Source organism: Barbus barbus, assembly GCF_936440315.1.
Source record: "Barbus barbus genome assembly, chromosome: 28".
Classification (NCBI taxonomy): domain Eukaryota; kingdom Metazoa; phylum Chordata; class Actinopteri; order Cypriniformes; family Cyprinidae; genus Barbus; species Barbus barbus.
In genome coordinates this window covers 26,342,407-26,362,654 of record NC_136756.1, presented here as the reverse complement: position 1 = coordinate 26,362,654, position 20,248 = coordinate 26,342,407, and the positions used below count along the sequence as shown (strand labels likewise).

Below are 20,248 nucleotides of genomic sequence, written 5' to 3'. Positions count from 1 at the left end.
CGCTAAAATTTTAGTATGATTGTCATTTCATAACCATACTTTCTGGAAAATACGTTGCACACACTACACCAGTGTTATTTTAGTACTGATTAAATACTATTAGAGTTTTTATGAATATTTTTTATGTTTTAGTTTTATATTTTTCATTTTCATTTTAGTTAAACTTTTGTCAATTTTGTTGCATTTTTGCCATTTTTATTATCATATTGTCCGAAAAACCCCACAAGGTCAGAACTGACCAAAACACTTCAGTGTATGATGACAATATACTATTATATTCATAAATAATGTAAAATACAGTAAATGGAACGTTTATACATTATATACGTTACATTATAAACACTATAAACATGTATTTTAGTTCCTCTCATTCCATAACAAATCCTTTTAATTTATTGGTTTTCAGAAGAGAACAGGTAGAAAAAATATAAGCATAAAACTGATTTAAATTATATTGGCATTCATTAGAAAATAACACTCATCATAAATGACACTCATACACAAATTTATTTAAAGTGAAACCATTGTCATGTGGCACAAAAACAAATGTGTGCTTTTTTGAATTTTATTTTATTTAAATTTTTTAACAAATGAAGTTTTAAGTTATGTAACAATTTTCAATTAATTAATTAATTATTTTTTGGCTATCATTAACTACAACGACCCTGCACACAAAATACACTGTTTGCAACCTTTTCCTTTGTGATGCATTTCTGGGTGAAACGGGATATTTCAGTGGAAAATAATCACTGATTTGATATACAGTAATTTTTTTGATTTGAATATGATTTTTTTTACTGTATTTGATGATTTGATATACAGTAATCCAGTGAAAATTAATTGAATGGTGATAAATGTCCATTTATCACCATTATGCAGTTAGCATCTAACCAGAAGTGCAATAAGCAGAGGTACAGGATATACAGTGCCTACAATATGTTACATATGTACAGAAATATACAGATAAGGCCGTACTATGGACATAATGTGGAGAAGGGTTAAAAAATAAGAGGTTTTGATGATATTAGTGGAAAAGGAAAGTCCAGAAGTTGATTAGAGGTTAGTTTCACAACCAGAAGTTGTGACCAGAGATTATTTTAATAGAAAGTACAAAGAGAAACATGTTTAACCTTGCATTTTCTGCTTCTCAAGATTTTCCTTCAGGGAAAATGAACCTAATAATCTCTCTGTGTTCAGATTTAAGTCTGCTCTATTCTAGCTGTAGTTTTTAATTTATTTATAAAGCACCAATTAAAACAGTAAAAACTGACCAGTGTTGTACACTACGAAACGAGATAATACATAAAACCCCCAGACAAACATGCAAAACATAACATCTTACCAAATTACGTAGATCAATTATAAGCTATTTGATTTTTAGGAGAACCAAGACAAAGCTGATACCCCAATGAGGTATAACTGAGAACTCCATGAAGTATTTTAAGCTGTAAAAAGAGCAATGAAATGTACTACTGGCAGTTGAGTCACTGATCAGCATGCGTGTCTCCTCTGTTTCTCACCGGATCGCGAGACCTCCTGGTCTCAGGTTTGACACTCTTGGCTTGCCGTCCTTGTCACAACCTCCGGAGATCGTGAGGCCGAGACTGGTGCCCTCTTTCTTAATCAGTTCCACCGTCGTCACACCTCTCTGCTCATCTATGCATAAGCAAACACACACAATAACCACACCATGCACCTCCAGCACACGGACCTTCACAGCAGGTAACTCACCCGCCCGTCCCCAGGGTGCTCGTATAGCTATGCATTGTGACATGGAAGTCAGATTCATTTAACCATTTCATGAAGAACAGATGGTAGCACTGCAGTCTGGTAGTATGGCAGACTGTGTGTAATAAGCATCGTGGAAACAAACAAAGGTGATTTTCACAAATCATGTCCAAGTAATGAAAAAAATTAAACTTTTGAAAGATTTATTTTTGGGTGTTTTTGTAATAAACAGACAGGCAAAGCAAAGTGGGAGAGAGAGAGAGCCGGGGGCGGGAAAGGGAAAGGTCCACAAGTCTTGATTGGAACTCGGGATGCCCGTAGTGCAACGACGCTATATGTCAGACTCGGCACATTACCCACAAGGCTATTGGCACTGACTACTGATGTGTTTTATGAAGAAAAAAGACAAATTAGGTCAATTTGACTAAACATTTCACATTAGACACTTTGCACAGAATAAAAGATCTTCTGGTACATTATGGTTAAAAGTACTATTTATTTATATACATGAACACAGACTACCTTTCAAAGGTTTGGGGTCGGTAAGATTTTTGAAAAACATATATATATATAAATTACCACAAATACTGTAATATAAGAAAAATACAAATATTTTGTATTCCATAAATTTCCACTCATGTCATATAGCACTGTTGCGCTTCGGGCATCCCAAATTCGAAGAACTTTCCTGATCCCGCTCCCATTTCGCTTCCTGTCTACATACCGTTCTATCCAAATAAAGCCAAAAAAATTTATTTTAGTGAGGAAAAAATAGTAAGTGCAATGGTTTAAAAATATTTACCATTTACATAAAAGTTAAATTTCTCTCTTTAATATGTATTATTTGTTAAATTTTATTTTTATTATAAAATAAAATGCATTAATAAAAAATGTATACAATTTTATTTAGATTTATTTTTATTTCCCACTCATAACGGTTATGAGGACACCATTAAGGAGAATATTATTTTCAGTATGATCAAATGAAGACAAATGTGATAAGTTTTGCAATCTAAAGTATGTGCTCATTAAATCTCGTTAAATCTCTACAGCATCTGATGGTGAGTGTCAGTGTGGTAAATCACTAGAGACAAATTAACTGACATGATTCTTCACAAGCCCAACAGATAAAAAGAAAAGAACAGAGCGACTGAGGGTTTATAGCAGCTGTCCAAAGAAATCAAATATCAGCATCATCACAGACAAACAGTCTCTTTATCTTAACAAGACACTGTATGTGTGGTGAGACTGGCAGAACTGCTTATAAAGAGACTCAATATAGAGCAGAACACATCTGATGCAGCACAGCACTGCCATGTAGAGCATTAAAGAAATCGTTCACCCAAAAATCAAAACTTGTTACAAATTTCTCAGGCTATTCAGGATGTAGCCGAGTTTGTTTCTTCATTAGAACAGGTTTGGAGAATTTTTACATTACACCACTTGCTCACCAATGAATCCTGGATGTGGGTGCCGTCATAATGAGAGTCCAAACATCTCATCTCATCTCACAAGCTAACATCTCAATAATCCACACCACTCTGCAGAGGTGAGCAATTAATGCAACATTTTTCCAAATCGGTTTATATTAAGAAGCAAACTCATCTACATCTTGGATGGTCTGAGGGTGAGTAAAAGTTCAGCAAATGTTCATTTTTGGGTGAACTATTCCTTGAACGGCAACTATCTGCAGGTTTCAGTTCTGTTGGATTACATGTCCACTTACCAGCTATGCTGTTCCTCTTGTTGAGGCCGCTGCTGTCACTTGCAGCATCTTTGCTTCCCTTTGTGTATGGGACATCTTCTGAAACATGAAATGATAAAATAAATGATGATAATATACATTACAAAGGCAGTTTCCAGGCTTGGACTGATTGCTTTTGAACATTTAAAATTGAATTCAACCTCAAGTCAACAAGAAACAGCATTCACAAGCTCTTTACTTTCATAACGACTTATTTTCGAGTGAACCAGGGTATTCAACAAGAAAAAATTATATGTAAACATATGTAATTCTGGCATGCAACACACACTTTTTTATGATACAATAGTAAAACACAAGATAAACAAGTTAATACATTTAATGTGATCAGTCATACATAAATTAAACAGTTAGGAAACAGGTAAGACTGCTGTAATGTACTACTAAACAAATGTTTTAAATGGACAATAACCAGATTAATATATTTATCATCAATAAACCAGTTGGTTTCAGTCTCATACATTTTAACTGATTAAATATCGGAACAACCACGACTAGCCATATTTTACCCAGGTTCATATACAGTCATGGCCAAAAATATCGGCACCCTTGGTAAATATGATCAAAGAAGGCTGTGAAAATGAATCTGCATTGTTAATCCTTTTGATCTTTTATTTAAAAAAAAATCACAAAAATCTAGCCTTTCATTGGATAATAAGAATTTAGAATGGGGGGGGAATATAATTATGAAATAAATGTTTTTCTCAAACACACGTTGGACACAATTATTGGCACACCTAGAAATTCTTATGAGTAAAATATCTCTGAAATATATTCCCATTCATGTTCACAATTTTGAGCACTCCAGGGTGATTATGAACATGAAATTATCCAGCCATGGCTTCCTGTTTCACAGAAATATAAATAGGAGGGAGAACAAAGCCCAAATTCCCTTAATCATCCATCACAATGAGAAAAACCAAAGAATATATTTCTGATGTGCAGCAAAAGATAATTGAGCTCCACAAATTAGTGAAGTGGCTTTAAGAAAAGAGCTAGAGCAGTGAAAATTCCCATTTCCACCATCAGGGCAATAATTAAAACAGAAGTGAAGTGACGTGACATACAGCCAAGTATGGTGACCCATACTCGGAATTCGTGCTCTGCATTTATCCCATCCAAAGTGCACACACACAGCAGTGAACACACACACACCGTGAACACACACCCGGAGCATTAAGGATTTCCAATCAACAGAAAATGTAACGAAACTGCCTGGAAGAGGACGTGTGTCTATATCGTCCTAATGCACGGTGAGAAGGAGAGTTTGAGTGGCTAAAGACTCTCCAAGGACCACAGCTGGAGAATTGCAGAAAATAGTAGAGTTTCGGGGTTAGAAAACCTTTAAAAAAATTGTCAAACAGCACCTACATCACCACATGTTGTTTGGAAGGGTTTCAAGAAAAATTCTCCTCACTCATCCAAAAACAAACTCCAGCATATTCAGTTGTCAGACACGACTGGAACTTCAAATGGGACTGGCTTCTATGGTCAGATGAAACTAAAAAATGAGCTTTTTAGCAGCAAACACTCAAGATGGGTTTGGTGAATACAGGGATAAAAAGTACCCCATGTGTACAATGAAATATACTGCTGTATTTTTGATGTTGTGGGCCTATATTTCTGCTGGAGGTCCTGGTACATCTTGTTTAGACACATGGCATCATGGATTCTATCAAATACCAACAGATAAAAAATCAATAAGTGACTGACTGTTAGTAACTTATAATGGGTCATGTTTGGATCTTCCAACTGTACAATAATCCAAACACAAACCTCAAAAACAACACAAAAATTAGTCACTGAGCACAAAACCAAGCTTCTGCTATGGCCATTCCAGTCCTCTGACCTGAACCCTGTAGAAAATGAGTGAAGTGAACTGAAGAGAAGAAGCACCGTCATGGAGCTGGGAATCTAAAGGGTCTGGAGTGGTTCTGGATGAAGGAATGGTCTCTGATCTCTTGTCAGGTGTTCTCTAACCTCATCAGGCATTATAGGAGAAGATTTAGAGCTGTTAAACTGGCAAATGGGGGTTTCAAAAATTATTGAATAAAAGGATGCCATTAAATGTGGCCAATGTGTATTAGAGAAAAAAAAAATCATAATTATATTTCCCCCCCATTTTAAGTTCTTATTATCCAATGAAAGGTTAGACTTTTGTGATTTTTTTTTATAAAAGATCAAAAGGATTAACAATGCAGATTAATTTTCACAGCCTTCTTTGATAAATTTTCCAAGGGTGCCAGTACATTAATGTTAAAATAAATACATTTAATGTTAATTAAAATGGACAGATTCATGCTGTTTTTAAGGAATTTGAATAAATGCATTTTGAAAATATGATTATTTAAATAAAGTCAAAAAATGCAAATAGGTAATAATAAATTATGCCATGATTGGTTGTTTAGACTGTTTGTTTAAGAGGTCAAAGGCTCAAAACATCACACCACTGCTTTAACAGTCAACAAACCACACATCTATGAGTGAGCAAGTGTTATATAACACACACTCACACACAGCAGCGTCTCTGAAAGTCACAGCAAAGTAAAACTGTCATTATGGGTCATGATAACTCATTTTCCAAGTCTATTAAAACTCTGAAACTAATTTGGAGCAAAGCACTCCGACAGCCCTGGTTGTGTTGACACCAATCCTGATGTAGGTTAAACGGATGATGTTCTAACAATGCAAATGGAAGCTCAGGGTCTATTTTCAGAGCTGGGCTTTTATTTATAGAGGCCACAGTGGCCCCAGTTGTCACACCTTGCTCAGCTCTCAACAGGCTTTTCCATTTACCAGCAGGGCTAGAGCTAAAAACCACACGGCCCAGGACAAATGTTACGGGTGGGCCTTCTTTACACTGCAAAAATAGGTAGACAGTTTCACAGAGGAGCATAGTGGACCCTATTTGTCACATGGACAACCTGTACGACAACACATTCTCTGTTTTAAAGAAAAAGTATGACAAATACTTTTTTTTTTTTTTTTTGCTGTATATGAAACAGAACCCTAACGATTTGATTAACTTGAACTGTACAAGACAAAAGCATTTCGAAGCAGTACGCAAACATAAAAGTACCAAAAATAATATTGTTTTGGACAATGCTACTCTTTGAAGTATCCTGGAATATAATGTAAATACCATTGTATATGAATATGATAATCATTCAGATCCATGGTAAATATCAAAGTAGCATAAAAATACTAATTGATACCGTATTGTACCATAATACCACCAGCAGCAGTTTTTAAAAGGGTAATATTGATACCTACAAAAGAAGGGCAAGCTAGATATGAAAACAATTCTATAGATAGATACTTTAATTCATCAAGGATGCATTATATTTACCAAAGGTGACAGTAAAGATGTTACAAAAGGTTTCAATTTCAAATAAATGCTGAGATTTTGAACTTCATAAGAATCAAAGACTCTTCCACAAAAATATGAAGCTGTTTTCAACATTTATGATAATAAAAACTTTTCTTGAGGAGCAAATCAGCATATTAGAATGATTTCTGAAGAATCATGAAGCCTAAAATAAAGATGCTGAAAATTCAGCTTTGGCATCACAGGAAAAAATGACATTTTAAAATATGTTAAAATAGAAAACAATTATTTTAAATTGTATTTTTTATCAAATAAATACAGCCTTGGTGAGCAAAAACATTTTGAAAAAATCTTACCAACCGCAATGTGTATGACAGAAGAAGTGAAAAAGAAAGAACCGAATGTGGAAAAATGACTCACCACTGTTGTTGCGACCCTCTCTCCTCAAACCACACAGCATCATGGGAATATCACGACTCCATTCAGCCACATATCATTTTAGGATCTTACTAAATTGACCAAACTGTTAAAGCGCACACCTTGAAATGACCATCTTAACCTATCCAATTAAGCCACATTACATGTGTAACTTCAGTTAGGAATGAATCCTCTTTGAAAAGCAATGAAATGATTGTCCTGAAGAAGACAAGCAGACTAGATGAATCCATTCAGCGACCTCAAATGGTTTTATCTATAGCTGATCCTGTTGCACAGATGATGTTCAAGCCATACAGGCTAATCATAGAGAATTCCAGCTTTTCCATAAACATGTGCAGATTAAATATATCTCTACTGCAGGTCCACGTGAGCGACTGTAAGAGTGTAATGCATGAATGAGTGACTGAAAAAGTGTTGCATAGCTGCGACTGGATTATTCCTGAGACATTCCAGTGTCACTCCAGTTTGCTCTTTCCAAACAGCCTAATGTGGTCTCCTCCGCCTGCCCATCCCCACATGCAACTAGTCTCCATTCAGTCATCCGTAAAACACATGTGATCCACTCGCACAGATTCAGTCCTGGGTTTGCAGCGTGAGCCGGAGCAGATGGTAGTTTATCCAGAAATGACAGCGCTGCAGTATGGGAATGTATCCGAACGCTTCACAGAGATCAGACTCGGACAGAACACACACTTGCTCCTTCTCTCCTCTCCTCCCTCCTTATTGCCACTCCTCCCTCACTTCTTCAGCTTCGTGCTGTTCACATGTGCTCTTCCTTCCTGCACTGGCCTATTAATCATATTCGTTCACACACACACACACATACATACATTCCTGCACTCTGTGCCCTAGAGAATCTTAATACCGGCAAGCTACTATAGACACAAATATTAAACACACACACACACACAGAGCCAAACCCCTCACTCCTCTCTCAGCCCCCACGTGCCTCACGCTTCCTCCTGCCTGTCTGTCTCCCTCTCACGTGCCCCGTTTCTCTTCATTTGGCAGCCAAGCATCTAGTGTGAAACAGCCTTTGCAACATTATACCATGGTCTTTAAAGAACCCTGAAAAAAAGTATCACAGATTCCACAAAAATATTAAGTAGCACAATTGATTTCAACACTAATGATACACAGATATATTTCTTGAGCAGTTAATCAGCATATTAGAATGATTTCTGAGGATTGTAATATTTCACAAAATTACCAGTTCAATAGTGCTACTACAAAATAAAGGATAAAAGATCCTGTTTCCCTTTGTCAGATTTGATTTAGTGATAATGACAGAACATCATCCCTTGCATAAACAACATTTTATGCATTTTAGAATCAGATATGCATCCTATTCCTCATGTTGTTTAAAACTGGGCTTTATATTATGCACAGAATAAAGTCATATACTTTCCTTGCCATTAAAGGGAAACCAAATGCCAATCTGCTCTCAAATTTCATTTTTGGGGGTTGGTGGGTGTATTTCACCCACTAGTAGACTTTTGTCTTGACAGCTGCATGTGTCCGAGACAAACACCTGTCTCACCCATCAACACATAGGCCTACTACATATTCTTCTCTATACGCCTCTATATGATAGTTTAATAACTGCAAAGCTGAATTTTCAGCATCACTACTCCGGTCTTCAGTGTCACATGATCCTTCAGAAATCATTTTAATATGCTGGTTTGCTATAAAAAACTGTCTTTTTAAATAATAATTATATGTCAATATTAGGCCTACAGTTTTACTGTATTTTTGATTAAATAAATGCAGCCTTGGTGAGCAAAAAAGACTAAAAACATTTTTTATTATTATTCTTAATTATTACAAATTCTGACTTGTAGTTTACGGATGATGTATTTATAAAAAAATAAATAAATAGCAAGCCTTCAAGCTAAATTATTTACAAAAATAAGTTCATAAGTTGTGAAATGATTAAGAAAAATTTTAAATAACATGATTTGTAATCTAATGTGGTGAAATGGTCCAAATACTTTGGGTTTACTGTAAAAGACTGCAGATTATTAAAAGTCATTTTAAACAATACAGCCCCCATGTGGCAGAACACTATTTTGCAGGTCACTTCAGCTGATGTAGGACAACAGATCTTGCATTCATTTCTCAGACCCACCCAGGCAAGAAAAACATAATATATATATATATATATATATTTAAATTACACATATAATAACTTCAGCAGACTGCTCATGAAGTACACAGCACCTACACGTGCCCTTTACCTGTACAAACATCATCACACTCACACCTTAGGCACATTCTCTCATCTTACCTTTAACCCTTCCTCTGATAACTCCAATCCGACATCGTAAAGAAAACGAGAACATCCTCCTCTTCCCTTTGACTCCTCCAGCCAGTCCTTTCTTCATGGTTGTCAGTGCAGGGACCCCATCCGGGAGCACTTTAGGGTTTAAAGAACAACTAACATGCCACATGGCTCCTCTTTCCTTCTCCTCTCTCCAGTACCACACAGATCTTCAGCCTAGTCTTGCTTCGGGTCTATTGCTCTCTTATCTTCCTCCTCCTGGAAGAGCACTTTGTTCATTCTCTGTGGGAAATCCTGCAACTTAACTGAGATATGAGGGTTTTGGAGAAACAGGGCTGCTCTTATTTCACCCTTCTCAATGTAACGTCATGAAAATCTGGGTATGACTTAATAATCCATCCAGTTAAATATAGTGGGTAGGGCTAATAACACCATTGGAGTGCAAGTGTGTGCATTGGCTGCTCACAGATGAGACAGATGGACTGAAGCGGCCTGCTACTGAGAAACAGGCTGCCTGAACCACAGGAGAGACACCACACCAACAATAAAGTACCATAACTACTGACAGAACCATATTTTGATTTGGGTGTTTAAATACCATGGTACTTTTAGTATGGCAATCTTACAATATTATGAAGGGGAGACTGGGGCCTGTTGTCACAATTTATTACTGTATCTCAGTCAAATGTCCAATGAATAAAATTATTTTTGTTATATTTTAAATTGTAATGTCAAATACTGTATACCATAACAAAGGTATTGCTCATTGTTACTTAATGTATTAACTAACAACTAATGGGTCCTTATTGTTACTCGTCACCTATTATATTTGTTACCTTTTTCCATTTTTTTCCATTATTGTTTCATAATAAATTTACTGTTTAAATGTAGGCAAAAGCTTCTGAATACCGAAAATCACTTTCTAAATAAATAAATAACGCATCTCAGTGCATGGACTGGCTTTGGATGATGAGTCTGATGAATGAATAAATATAAAATGTGTTAGTATTTAGAGTACCCTGGCCTGGATTTAGCATCTGATATCATTCCTGTATGATGGTGCCACCACAGACGGCTTATATGTTTCTAAAAGTATTGACTCCTCACCTAAAGTCTCTTTTTCTGACGCCTCATTTTTTTTCACCAGTGTCAGAAACTACGGAGCCCCGAAAGGGCCTTTTGCGTTCCTCAGAAAATCGTTGCGTTTGCTCAAGATTTGCAAGTTTTGTGAAGTTTGCATTAAATGTCCTGGGCGCAAATAGGTTTTCCTCATAGTTCATATATTTTTTAAGTCTCTCTAACCCCGGCTCCGTATGAAACCCACACAAACACATTGAAATAAACCGAAACTGCACTTTGCTCCTGGCGCTACGAATTTTACTTTTTTTTTTTTTTTTTTACTTTTTATATACAATGAACCCCTGTGTAGATTGAGCAATGGCCTATTGTTGACCTCATTCTCATTTATAAGGGAAATAACTTAACGAAACTCAACCACATGATGATTACAGCATAAGGAAGCTGCTGAACATTTCAGGAACTGGAGAAATGGAGAGACCTACTGCGAGGTAAGGTTTATTTATTTATTTTAAAGTCTTCATAACCGATATTTGTTTGCGTTTGTGCGCAACCTGACTTCACTAAACTTCTTTTGAAGTAACTACGGCACCATTAACCCTGTGTATGGAGCACCAGCACCAGGTAAGATATGTTTAATTTACACATCTCAGATTTCCACACGACTAACGTTACTTTTTAGAAAAACAACGCTTTTTACGTAAATGCATTGCTTTGTGCTAGTATGCAGTATATTAATATTACAATTCATATACGTAGTATGAAATGCATTGTACAAAAACTGTATGGTAATCAAGGATCCGCAAAAAAATACAGTTATCGTTACTATACAGTATTTACAAAAAATATGGTGGGCTACTCTGAAATATACATTGGTACACCGGTACTTCCTACTGTGGTAAAAGTCTGAAAAACATAGTAGTTTTCATAATCAACACACTGTAGCCATACCAGTTCTGCAACTGTTAAATCAGAATTCACTGAAGAAATCCTCAAACAATGTTACTTATACTAAGTTACCACACTTTTATTGCAGAAACAACTCCACCCAATCATTCATTCAGCACTGTCCAATAGCAGCAGCTCTTTCAGCTACTATACCATATATATACTTTACCTAAACCATCAATACAGTAGACTTAAGTCCATATGCATTAGGGTGCTCACTGCTCACCGCTGTCTAACCAACAACAAGAATCGGTTCTTCAAGATCTAAAAAGTAAGTCCCAAACTAATGCTTGGTGCATAACATTTTCAGTAGTTTATTTGGCTAAGCAGCTGAAGACTAATAATAACTGGCTATTTATAGGATTTTTCACAAAGCTATTTTAACACATGCCACTGTGACTGACCTTGCATTGCCACAATCAGTATTTCAGAAGCTGTGCAATAAATATATAAAAAGGTTTGAATGTATAGTGATATTTTTGTGATGTTGTATGTCTTTCTGGGAGCACAGCTTGTGGAAAACTTGCCTAACCGGTTTGTTTGAATCTCATTCAGCCATGGCGGCCGTGCCTGCCACAAGCACCCATGGACCTTCTGCTCCCCCTGCAAACATGTTCGATGCAGTCCCTGGATATGAAGGAACAATAGCTGGCGGAGGCGGTAAGGAGCGTGCAAGTTATGTCAAACATCAAAAAAACTAAATTAAACACTTCAGCATGAGAAAATGTGTTCAGGCTCATATGGTGCATTCAAATTGTGTCAGAAAGATCATATTTACGAGTTGAAAGCATATAAGCGTCACCACAAAGTGTACTTACAAGTGGGAAACTTTTCTTTAAGCTCTGAGTCTCTGAATTGGGGGCATGTTAGTGCAAGTCGCCATAGTATTGTGCAATTTCCATAGAATGTATGCAGGTGTGTCAAGCACTTGAGGGGGCACAGGTTGGGCGGGGGGGGTCATCATGTGACGCACAACAGCACTTATGTTTTATAATGTTTTCCCCCTTTTTATTTGAAACTTTCCCAAACGCATTAACTATATCTTGATTCTCAATGTCACCTTTATAGATTATGTTGATCTACAGTGGGTGATGGTCAAAGTAACCTAATAATGTAATAGTTTGTGATTGGTTATGATGCGCAGTGCTGTAAAAACGCGTCTGTCTCTGGCTCAGTGCCAGCCAGCGAACGCAGATTTGAATTTGATGATAGCTGATCAGCTGATGATAGACGCACTGAACGTTCTAATCACACCGGTGTGATCGTATTAAATATAGAAAATATTAATCGGCTATTTTTTTGTCTTTTGGAAGCTGCATTCAAAATCCACTTCGCTCAAAAATTTGAGGGGGCACGTGCACTGTGCTCTGAACTTACAGAGTTCAGAGCACAGAAACACATGAATTGACCCCTAGATTTGTTGTTGTCTCTAATTTCACAGGTGGGTATCTTCCACCTCCATCTGTACCGATGCCTGTGCCTGAACAGGCCCCCAGCTCACCAGAATGGCAGTAAGAGCTTTTTCTCTATACAAAAAGCACACAATGCACGCACTGAATCTTAAACGCATGCCTATGATATGCAATCATCATACAAAGATGGGCATTCTGCATTTCAAAATATATGAATATGTTCAAACTGTGGTTCTCAAACTAGGGCAGCACGATTAATCAAAACAATCCTGAATGTTTATTATTTTAGTAATAATATTTATTTAATATTTTAGTAATTGTAAAAAAAATATATATTTATTAAAATATTTAATATTTAAATTAAATGATTAATAATGATTATTATTGCTTTTTAAAGTCATACTGACATAATCACACAATTTGGGGCCAAATCGCACAGCTCTAGAAGCAAACACGGCATACCTGGATTTAAAAAAAAAATCCAAAACATTTTAAATTGCAATCATAATTTAAGTTTTCCCCCCAAATCGTGTATCCCTACTTCCAGCCCCAAAAAAATGCTCTTGAACATTATTTACTATACAAATAAATTAGAATTCAGTTGTTGTTTTTTTTTTATAATATTGCATTAAGAAATAATTTTAATAATAATATTTTTAATAATTAGCTTTGACTTAAGTACAGTAAGAATAAAAATACAGTTTAACTTCGCAAACAAATGTTGTCTATAATTTTCTAACACAATATAATTAGGTATGTATAGTAGCTGCTTTTATATTCACCTTGCAGGGGATCATCATCTTTTTGGGAGTTTTGGCATCAGAAAGTTTGAAAGCTTTATCTAAAAAGTATCCTGCTGATTCACCTTCTTAGATCGTTAGTCTGAACTATGACCTCAATAGTATGTCAGTAAAAGACCTAAAAACTATCACAACACACCCTGTTAGACACTTACGTATTGATCTTTTCTCTTTGATATCAGTATACCCTCCATCTCAGAGGACCGAGCACGTGAATCTTTTGCAACGTACGTCTCCAGCAAGTGCTGCTATAGTTCAGCCCCCGTCAAAGAGGGAGTCATAACCAATATGGAGTCCTTTAATACCTACAGGGTGAGACCTACAGTAAATCATCTTAATTATGACCATGTTTTTTCATTATGACCATGTTTTTTTCTCCGGTATGTGGAGTAGAAAAGTAGTAACTAGAGGGTTTTAGACATATAGGCCCAGTTTCACAGACCGGGCTTAGACTAAGCCAGGATTAGGCTATAGTTCAATTAGGACATTTAAGTGATTTTTATAAACATGCTTAGAAAAAAAACATTACTGGGGTGCATCTTGAGACACAACAAAGACACTGATATATTTTAAGATCAGCTAAGACTTACGTTTTAGTCTAGGACTAGGCTGAAGCCTTGTCTGTGAAACCGGGGATAGTGTATAAGATCATTTTTAAGGTCTGGATTTACCAACATGGTATCCTGCCGAGGATTCTATGGCCCCTTTTAGCCTACGAGTAATGCAAGAAAGAAGAATAGGAGTTCGCAGCTGAAGACTATTTTTTATAGGCTTTATAGACAGAAAAGTTGAGAGTGACTCTTGAAGGACAAGCACCACATCATTTTTATTTTATTTTTTTGGCATATTTACACATGTACAAGGTTTAAAATGTTCATGAAATATTTTTAACAAATCTTGATGTTTTGAGCAGCGGCATGTTTGAGCACCTGCATTCCTCTAGGACAGGTCAAAGATGATAAAATGGGATTTACTATAAAAAAGTGATTTGCAAAATAATTTTGACTATGTGTCCAGAAGCATCATATGGTGAAGCTGATGTGATTTGTGGTTGATAGAACTAAATGTTGCTTTTGATGCATCTGCTTATTCTCCTGCTGTTCTCAGTATCGTTTGGAGACGTTCACAGAGTCCAGATCTACTGAATGGAGTCAGGAGCCTTACACAGGTACCCAGAAGTCAGATAGGGCATGTTTACACTATATTCAAATCTTCTATGATGATTTGAATGCCAGAAAGGGAAATTTTGCTGTGTTTAATGTGGCTCATAATCAATAAAAGCATAAAATTTCAGGACAGCCTGTGGATGCTGGTGTTCAGCCTGCTCCAGGTCCATGGCAGATTGCAGCTCAACCTCCGGCCTTTTTTCAAGAGCACAAGCAGACCATTAAAGTGCCCTATACTTCCTCAGTCAAGGTTTGAAGTTTAGTCACATGATTCACACAAACTAAAAGAGTAGGTCCCATTCGGCACACTTTAGCAACTTTTCCAGCATTGGGCAATGGTTCTAAGAAAGTTAAGCAATTTCCACTTGGTTTGGCACAGCACCATTATAAACCGTTCTCAGCCTGAAATTCTCAGCACAGTTGGCTGAGAGAGTGTCTGTAGTGACGTCGCCATTCAGAATTGGTCACTTGATTGTTGTCTGGCTACTAGTTTCTCTCTGTAGCTGACCAAGCACACCATTTGATGGAAGTAAATAGAAATATCTGATCATCCTCCATAACATGGTTACTATTTACATCTCATACCATGTATAAACACAAGCGTTATCAAGGCAACGATTGATGCATTTGTATTGGAGCTCTTTTATCAGCCACACAGTGGAAAATGAAACCATATCTGGATCGGCTGGGCCAGATTAGCATGGAATGAAACAATTAAGCCTGAGAACGGTTTGGCCTGATGGTGGAAAAGTGGCTAATATATTATAGCATTTCTGCATGAAACCAACATATCTAAAATTTTTGGCAGCATTTATTTAATTTTCCAAAAGATCACAAGAACTTTCATTTTAATTGTTTTGTTTGTAGAGTTATTATAAAGAGCATCAGTCGAGTTCCAGAAGCAAAAGTTCCATTCATTTTCTCAATATAGTAATGAATTTAAAACTTAAAGACAGATGTTTTATAAAAAAATAATAATCGACGCTTTATGCTTTTGTTGAAGCCATTAGCCTGCATTATTTTTATTAAACTTATTTTAGCAAACTTATTTTTAAAATAATAATGTTTAAATCCAGAATTCATGTTGAAGAACTAAATTTCTCATGATTCTGCAAAAAAATCTCCACCAATCAGAGAATCGTGACAAGCAAATTACACAAAAAAACACCCACTCAGCTGTGATTTTTACTTAGTAGTTGGTCGGTTTGGTTTCATGGCTTATACTTCTTTAACAATGACTTAAAAATCCTTAAGGGAAAAATGAATGGGACAAAGAAATATGTCTGGAACTGAGGCTGTGGCAAAAAGTGTTTAACTTTAAGTACAAATGCTTCTTGCCTTCCTGCTGCAGGTAAACATGCCAGTAATGGTTCTATTCAATAAGTCAGATCATATTTTAGAGCATTATATTCTGTTTGTACACTAGAACTGTCACTTGTGTCTGGGAATGGGAAGAACCCCCTGTACCACCTGTGCTGGAGCTGGAAATGTAAGTAAATTTTGACCAGCCCAGACCGAACCAGCTGCATGCTGGGCATTTCTCAAAGCTTTTTTCACAGAGGAAAATATGGCAGTTGTATTAAGTAAAAGTATCTGGAGAAGAATTCAAATTAAATTGTATTGGAAATGTGCACACAAGCCACAGAATGTTTTTCTTTCAGCTCATCGTAAAATACCCTAAAACATATGAACTGTTTGTCCTCTATTGTTGTCCATGTGCAGAAAGTCTGTTGGGTTTGTAATGGTTCTGGTTACCATCAAACTGATAACCGCTGCACGCACTGCAATGGGCGCGGACGTGAAAAGTAAGTCCTTCGCAGTTATATATAATGAGACATTTCTTTAAAATAGGCCACTCCCCCCTTTTTTAATATCCTAAATTACTTATTTTACTTGATTTATGTTGATTTTACTTTATTTAAATTTTTTTATTTAATTTTTAATTTGATTTTATTGTATTTTACAATTTTTTTATTTAATTATTATTCTATTTAAATGTTATTTTATTTTGAATTCTGATGAAATTTTTATTTTATTTCTAATTCTGATTAAATCCTGTAGGGCAGGGATAGGGCCTGCAGAGTTTAGCTCTAACCCTAATCAAGCACACCTGAAGATGCTAATCAATGTCTTCAAGATCACTAGAAAGTTACAGGCAGGTGTGTTTGATTAGGGTTGGAGATAAACTCTGCAGGACACCGGCCCTCCAGGACCGAAGTTGCCTATCCCTGCTGTAGGGGGCTTCGGTGGTTTGGTATTTTCTGAGTTTTGATTTGTCTGGCGTCTTTCAGCTGTAGTTCGTGTAGCGGCAGCGGCTCTTGCCAATGTGACACCTGCCGTGGAAAGAGACAGCTGCTCGTCTTCATCAACCTCATTGTTAAATGGTATGATCTACATGATATAGATTCATGTTTATTCATGATATTCAGAAGTCTTTCAAACTGAGCTCTTATTCTAAAACGTTTTGCACCACTTCAGGAGCACTGAGAAGGATGAATTCATAGCGCAAGATTTGAGTGGTATGAAAGTGGAAAATCTGGAGAAGGTTTCAGGGAAGGAGCTCTTCAAAGATGCCCAGTATATGGTAAGAACAGACAGTACATATAGTGAGAGGTAAAAAGAAACTTGATGAAATTCGTAAGTTCATCAGATGGTTGTATGTTTACTGTAGGTCTATCCAGTGAGGGGCTTTCCAGATGTTTCTGTTGCACAAGCTTCTGAGCGCATTGTAAGAGACCATCAGGTGAAATACGCCCAAACATCCCTCATATTACAACAGGTACTGCGGTCTTTGTGTGCTTCCAGGCCTTTTTATATTGTAATTTATCACTTGATTATTATCGTCCATAATTTCCAATTACAATTTGTATGTTTTAAAACAAAACAATGTAATGCACAACCTTTGCTATATCATTACAGTCTGTCTATAACTAGAGACAATCATCATGCTGAATCTTAAATCTGTCATTCTGTAATTCAATCTGTTTCAGAGGCAGACGATCGAGCTCATTCCCATAACCAAAGTGAACTACATGTGGAAAGGAAAGCCTTATGTTTACTATGTGTATGGAAATGAGTTTAAAGTGAATGCTGATGACTATCCCGCAACCTGCTGCTGTTCTGTCATGTAACATCAAACACACCTGACCTGATGTACAGTATAACATAAATGCTGTATATCCGTTAAGATGAACAAATGTAATGTCTGTTACATCTATACATCCCAGAATCATGAAATCTGTAGCTAACAGACACAAAATGCATCCTGTTCGAATGGGGCATTGTTTATGCCATGTACATATATTTAACATTTTATGTCACCTGACTCAATATGACCAAATGCGATTTACTAAACCTCTTACAGATTAATGCATTTTTTCAGAAGACCTAACTATTGAAGAATATGAGGTGTAGTCTGTAGTAAATCTATAAACCGAGATTAAGAAAGTCAAAATAAACTTGTTTTGTATTTGTATTTCTTTTTTATTTTTTGGATGATTGGAAGAAAGTGGCCTGGTCACACAAATCAAGATTCCTGGTGCATCACGTCAACGACGGAGCGCGGATACGCCGATTACCAAAAGAGACTACCTGGCTGTGTTATGCTGTGGGCGAGTTTTCTGGTTGGGGATGTTTTCTTGGGATACTTTAGGCCATATTATGCCAATAGCACAAACCCTGACAGCAAGGGGCGTAGGTTTGATTTTGGCATTGTTGGGGACACAAACTTTTATTTGTTTAGTCAAAATTATTGCTTGGGACAATTTAGTAGTCACTGTATATTGGTGGTGTAGGTATTGGTGAGGTCTGACTTTGGAAACTATAATTCTGTCCTTAAATATGAAGAGGGCAAGCAACAGATTAATAAATTAAACCAAATTTGCATCTCTATATTCAACCTAATTTCTGTTTTTTTCACCTTAAAAGATATAGATCTGTAATAAAGAAGATATAGAAAGACATAGATATTAAAAAAAACATAGAAAGACCATAGATAACAAAAAAAAACAAAACAAAAAAACGTGGTAACCACAAGTTAACCATGGGTTTGCTACACTCTAACCATAGTTTAACCATGGTATTTGCAGTAAAACTGTGGATTTGCAAAAAACATGGTTACTTCAGTTTTACTATAGTAAAACCACTGTTGTTTTTATCTTAAGGGATTTGTATTTGTGTAGACTATACTTTCTTTTTTCTGCTCTGTTTAATAAAAAAGAAATCAGAAAAACGATTCACAATGCGAGCACCGAAGTCCCGATCTAAATCGAATGATTCACAAACCTGCTCCGAAGGTCTGATCTTAATCAAGTGATTCCCGATCCGCTCTCTGTAATCCCGACCCTGAACAATGATTCATTTCATAAACATCATTTCAGATTGGAACTTTAGAGCACGTATCACAAATCTTTCAATTCACGGAATGATTCACTCTCTGCTCCGAAGTTCCAATCTAAATCAAAAGATTCACAAACCTCCGGAGTTACGATCTAAATCAAATGATTTGCAAAATGTGCTCTGAAGTCCCAATCTGAATCAAATTTTTCATGAATCTGCATCAGTGCCGATCTGAATCAAATGATTTTTAATCTGAAGTTCCGATCTGAATCAAATGATTTTTAATCTGAAGTTCCGATCTGAATCAAATGATTTGCAATCAACTTCCGTAGTCCCGATAATGATTCGTGAACCATCATTTGATTTGCGAATTTGCTCCAGAATTGTCAAGGAGTGGTTTGAGGAACATGATTGTGAATTTATTTTAATGCCTTGGCCTCCAAATTCACCAACTGAAAAGCAGGTTTGCTCTACATCACTACCACGATGCAATGTACCAGAAATAGAGGACCTGCTGTTGATATTATGGTACCAGATACCCCAGGAGACCCGTCTCGTCGAATCAATGCCTCAATGTGTGTCTGCTGTTTGTGGGCTAAAGGAGGTCCTACAAGTTATTAGATAGGTGGTCATAATGTAATGGCTCATCAGTGTATTTTGTTAATATAAAAAAATTTTGATGGCTGTAACGCATTCCAAAAAAGTTAGGACAGATGCATGTTTAACACTGTGTCACATCAACTTTCCTTTTAATTACAATGTTTAATCGTTTGGGGAAGTCGTGGCCTAATGGTTGTACGAGTTGGACTCGTAATCCAAAGGTTGTGGGTTCGAGTCTCGGCCCGGCAGGGATTGTAGGTGGGGGAGATCAGTCACAACACTTTAAAGAGCCACAAAATGGTTTTTATTGTTTGAATTTCTTTAAAAATGACAAAATTTGAAAGCTGAGATTCCCGAGACCTTGTTTCAT

General features: G+C 36.4%; 2 protein-coding genes across 3 annotated transcripts in view; one reads left to right on the top strand and one right to left on the bottom strand.

Annotated features, from left to right (window-relative positions):
* The window catches only part of LOC306847876 (glutamate receptor-interacting protein 2-like), a 34,401-nt gene extending 26,249 nt beyond the window's left edge, over positions 1 to 8,152 (bottom strand). Inside the window, exons 1-3 of the mRNA XM_079382097.1 lie at positions 7,239 to 8,152; positions 3,455 to 3,532; positions 1,521 to 1,656 (exon numbers count right to left, since the gene is read on the bottom strand). Of these exons, the coding sequence (XP_079238223.1) occupies positions 1,521 to 1,656; positions 3,455 to 3,532; positions 7,239 to 7,281 (257 nt within the window). The 5' untranslated portion in view covers positions 7,282 to 8,152. The remainder of the gene's footprint in view (positions 1 to 1,520; positions 1,657 to 3,454; positions 3,533 to 7,238) is intronic.
* Positions 8,153 to 10,682: 2,530 nt separating this feature from the next.
* LOC306847930 (protein SSUH2 homolog) lies at positions 10,683 to 19,179 on the top strand. 2 transcript variants are annotated; one of them, XM_079382179.1, is made up of 14 exons: positions 10,683 to 11,105; positions 11,195 to 11,238; positions 11,651 to 11,833; positions 12,118 to 12,222; positions 13,004 to 13,073; positions 13,957 to 14,086; positions 14,882 to 14,942; positions 15,069 to 15,190; positions 16,367 to 16,429; positions 16,663 to 16,745; positions 17,232 to 17,324; positions 17,419 to 17,524; positions 17,612 to 17,719; positions 17,931 to 18,910. In XM_079382179.1, exons 4-14 carry the CDS (start codon positions 12,120 to 12,122, stop codon positions 18,069 to 18,071), a joined length of 1,080 nt encoding a protein of 359 aa, XP_079238305.1. In that variant the 5' UTR covers positions 10,683 to 11,105; positions 11,195 to 11,238; positions 11,651 to 11,833; positions 12,118 to 12,119; the 3' UTR covers positions 18,072 to 18,910. The 2 variants fall into 2 exon arrangements, with proteins under 2 accessions (XP_079238305.1, XP_079238304.1); XM_079382178.1 differs by lacking the exon at positions 11,651 to 11,833 and having other exon boundaries at positions 17,931 to 19,179.
* The last annotated feature ends 1,069 nt before the right edge of the window (positions 19,180 to 20,248 follow it).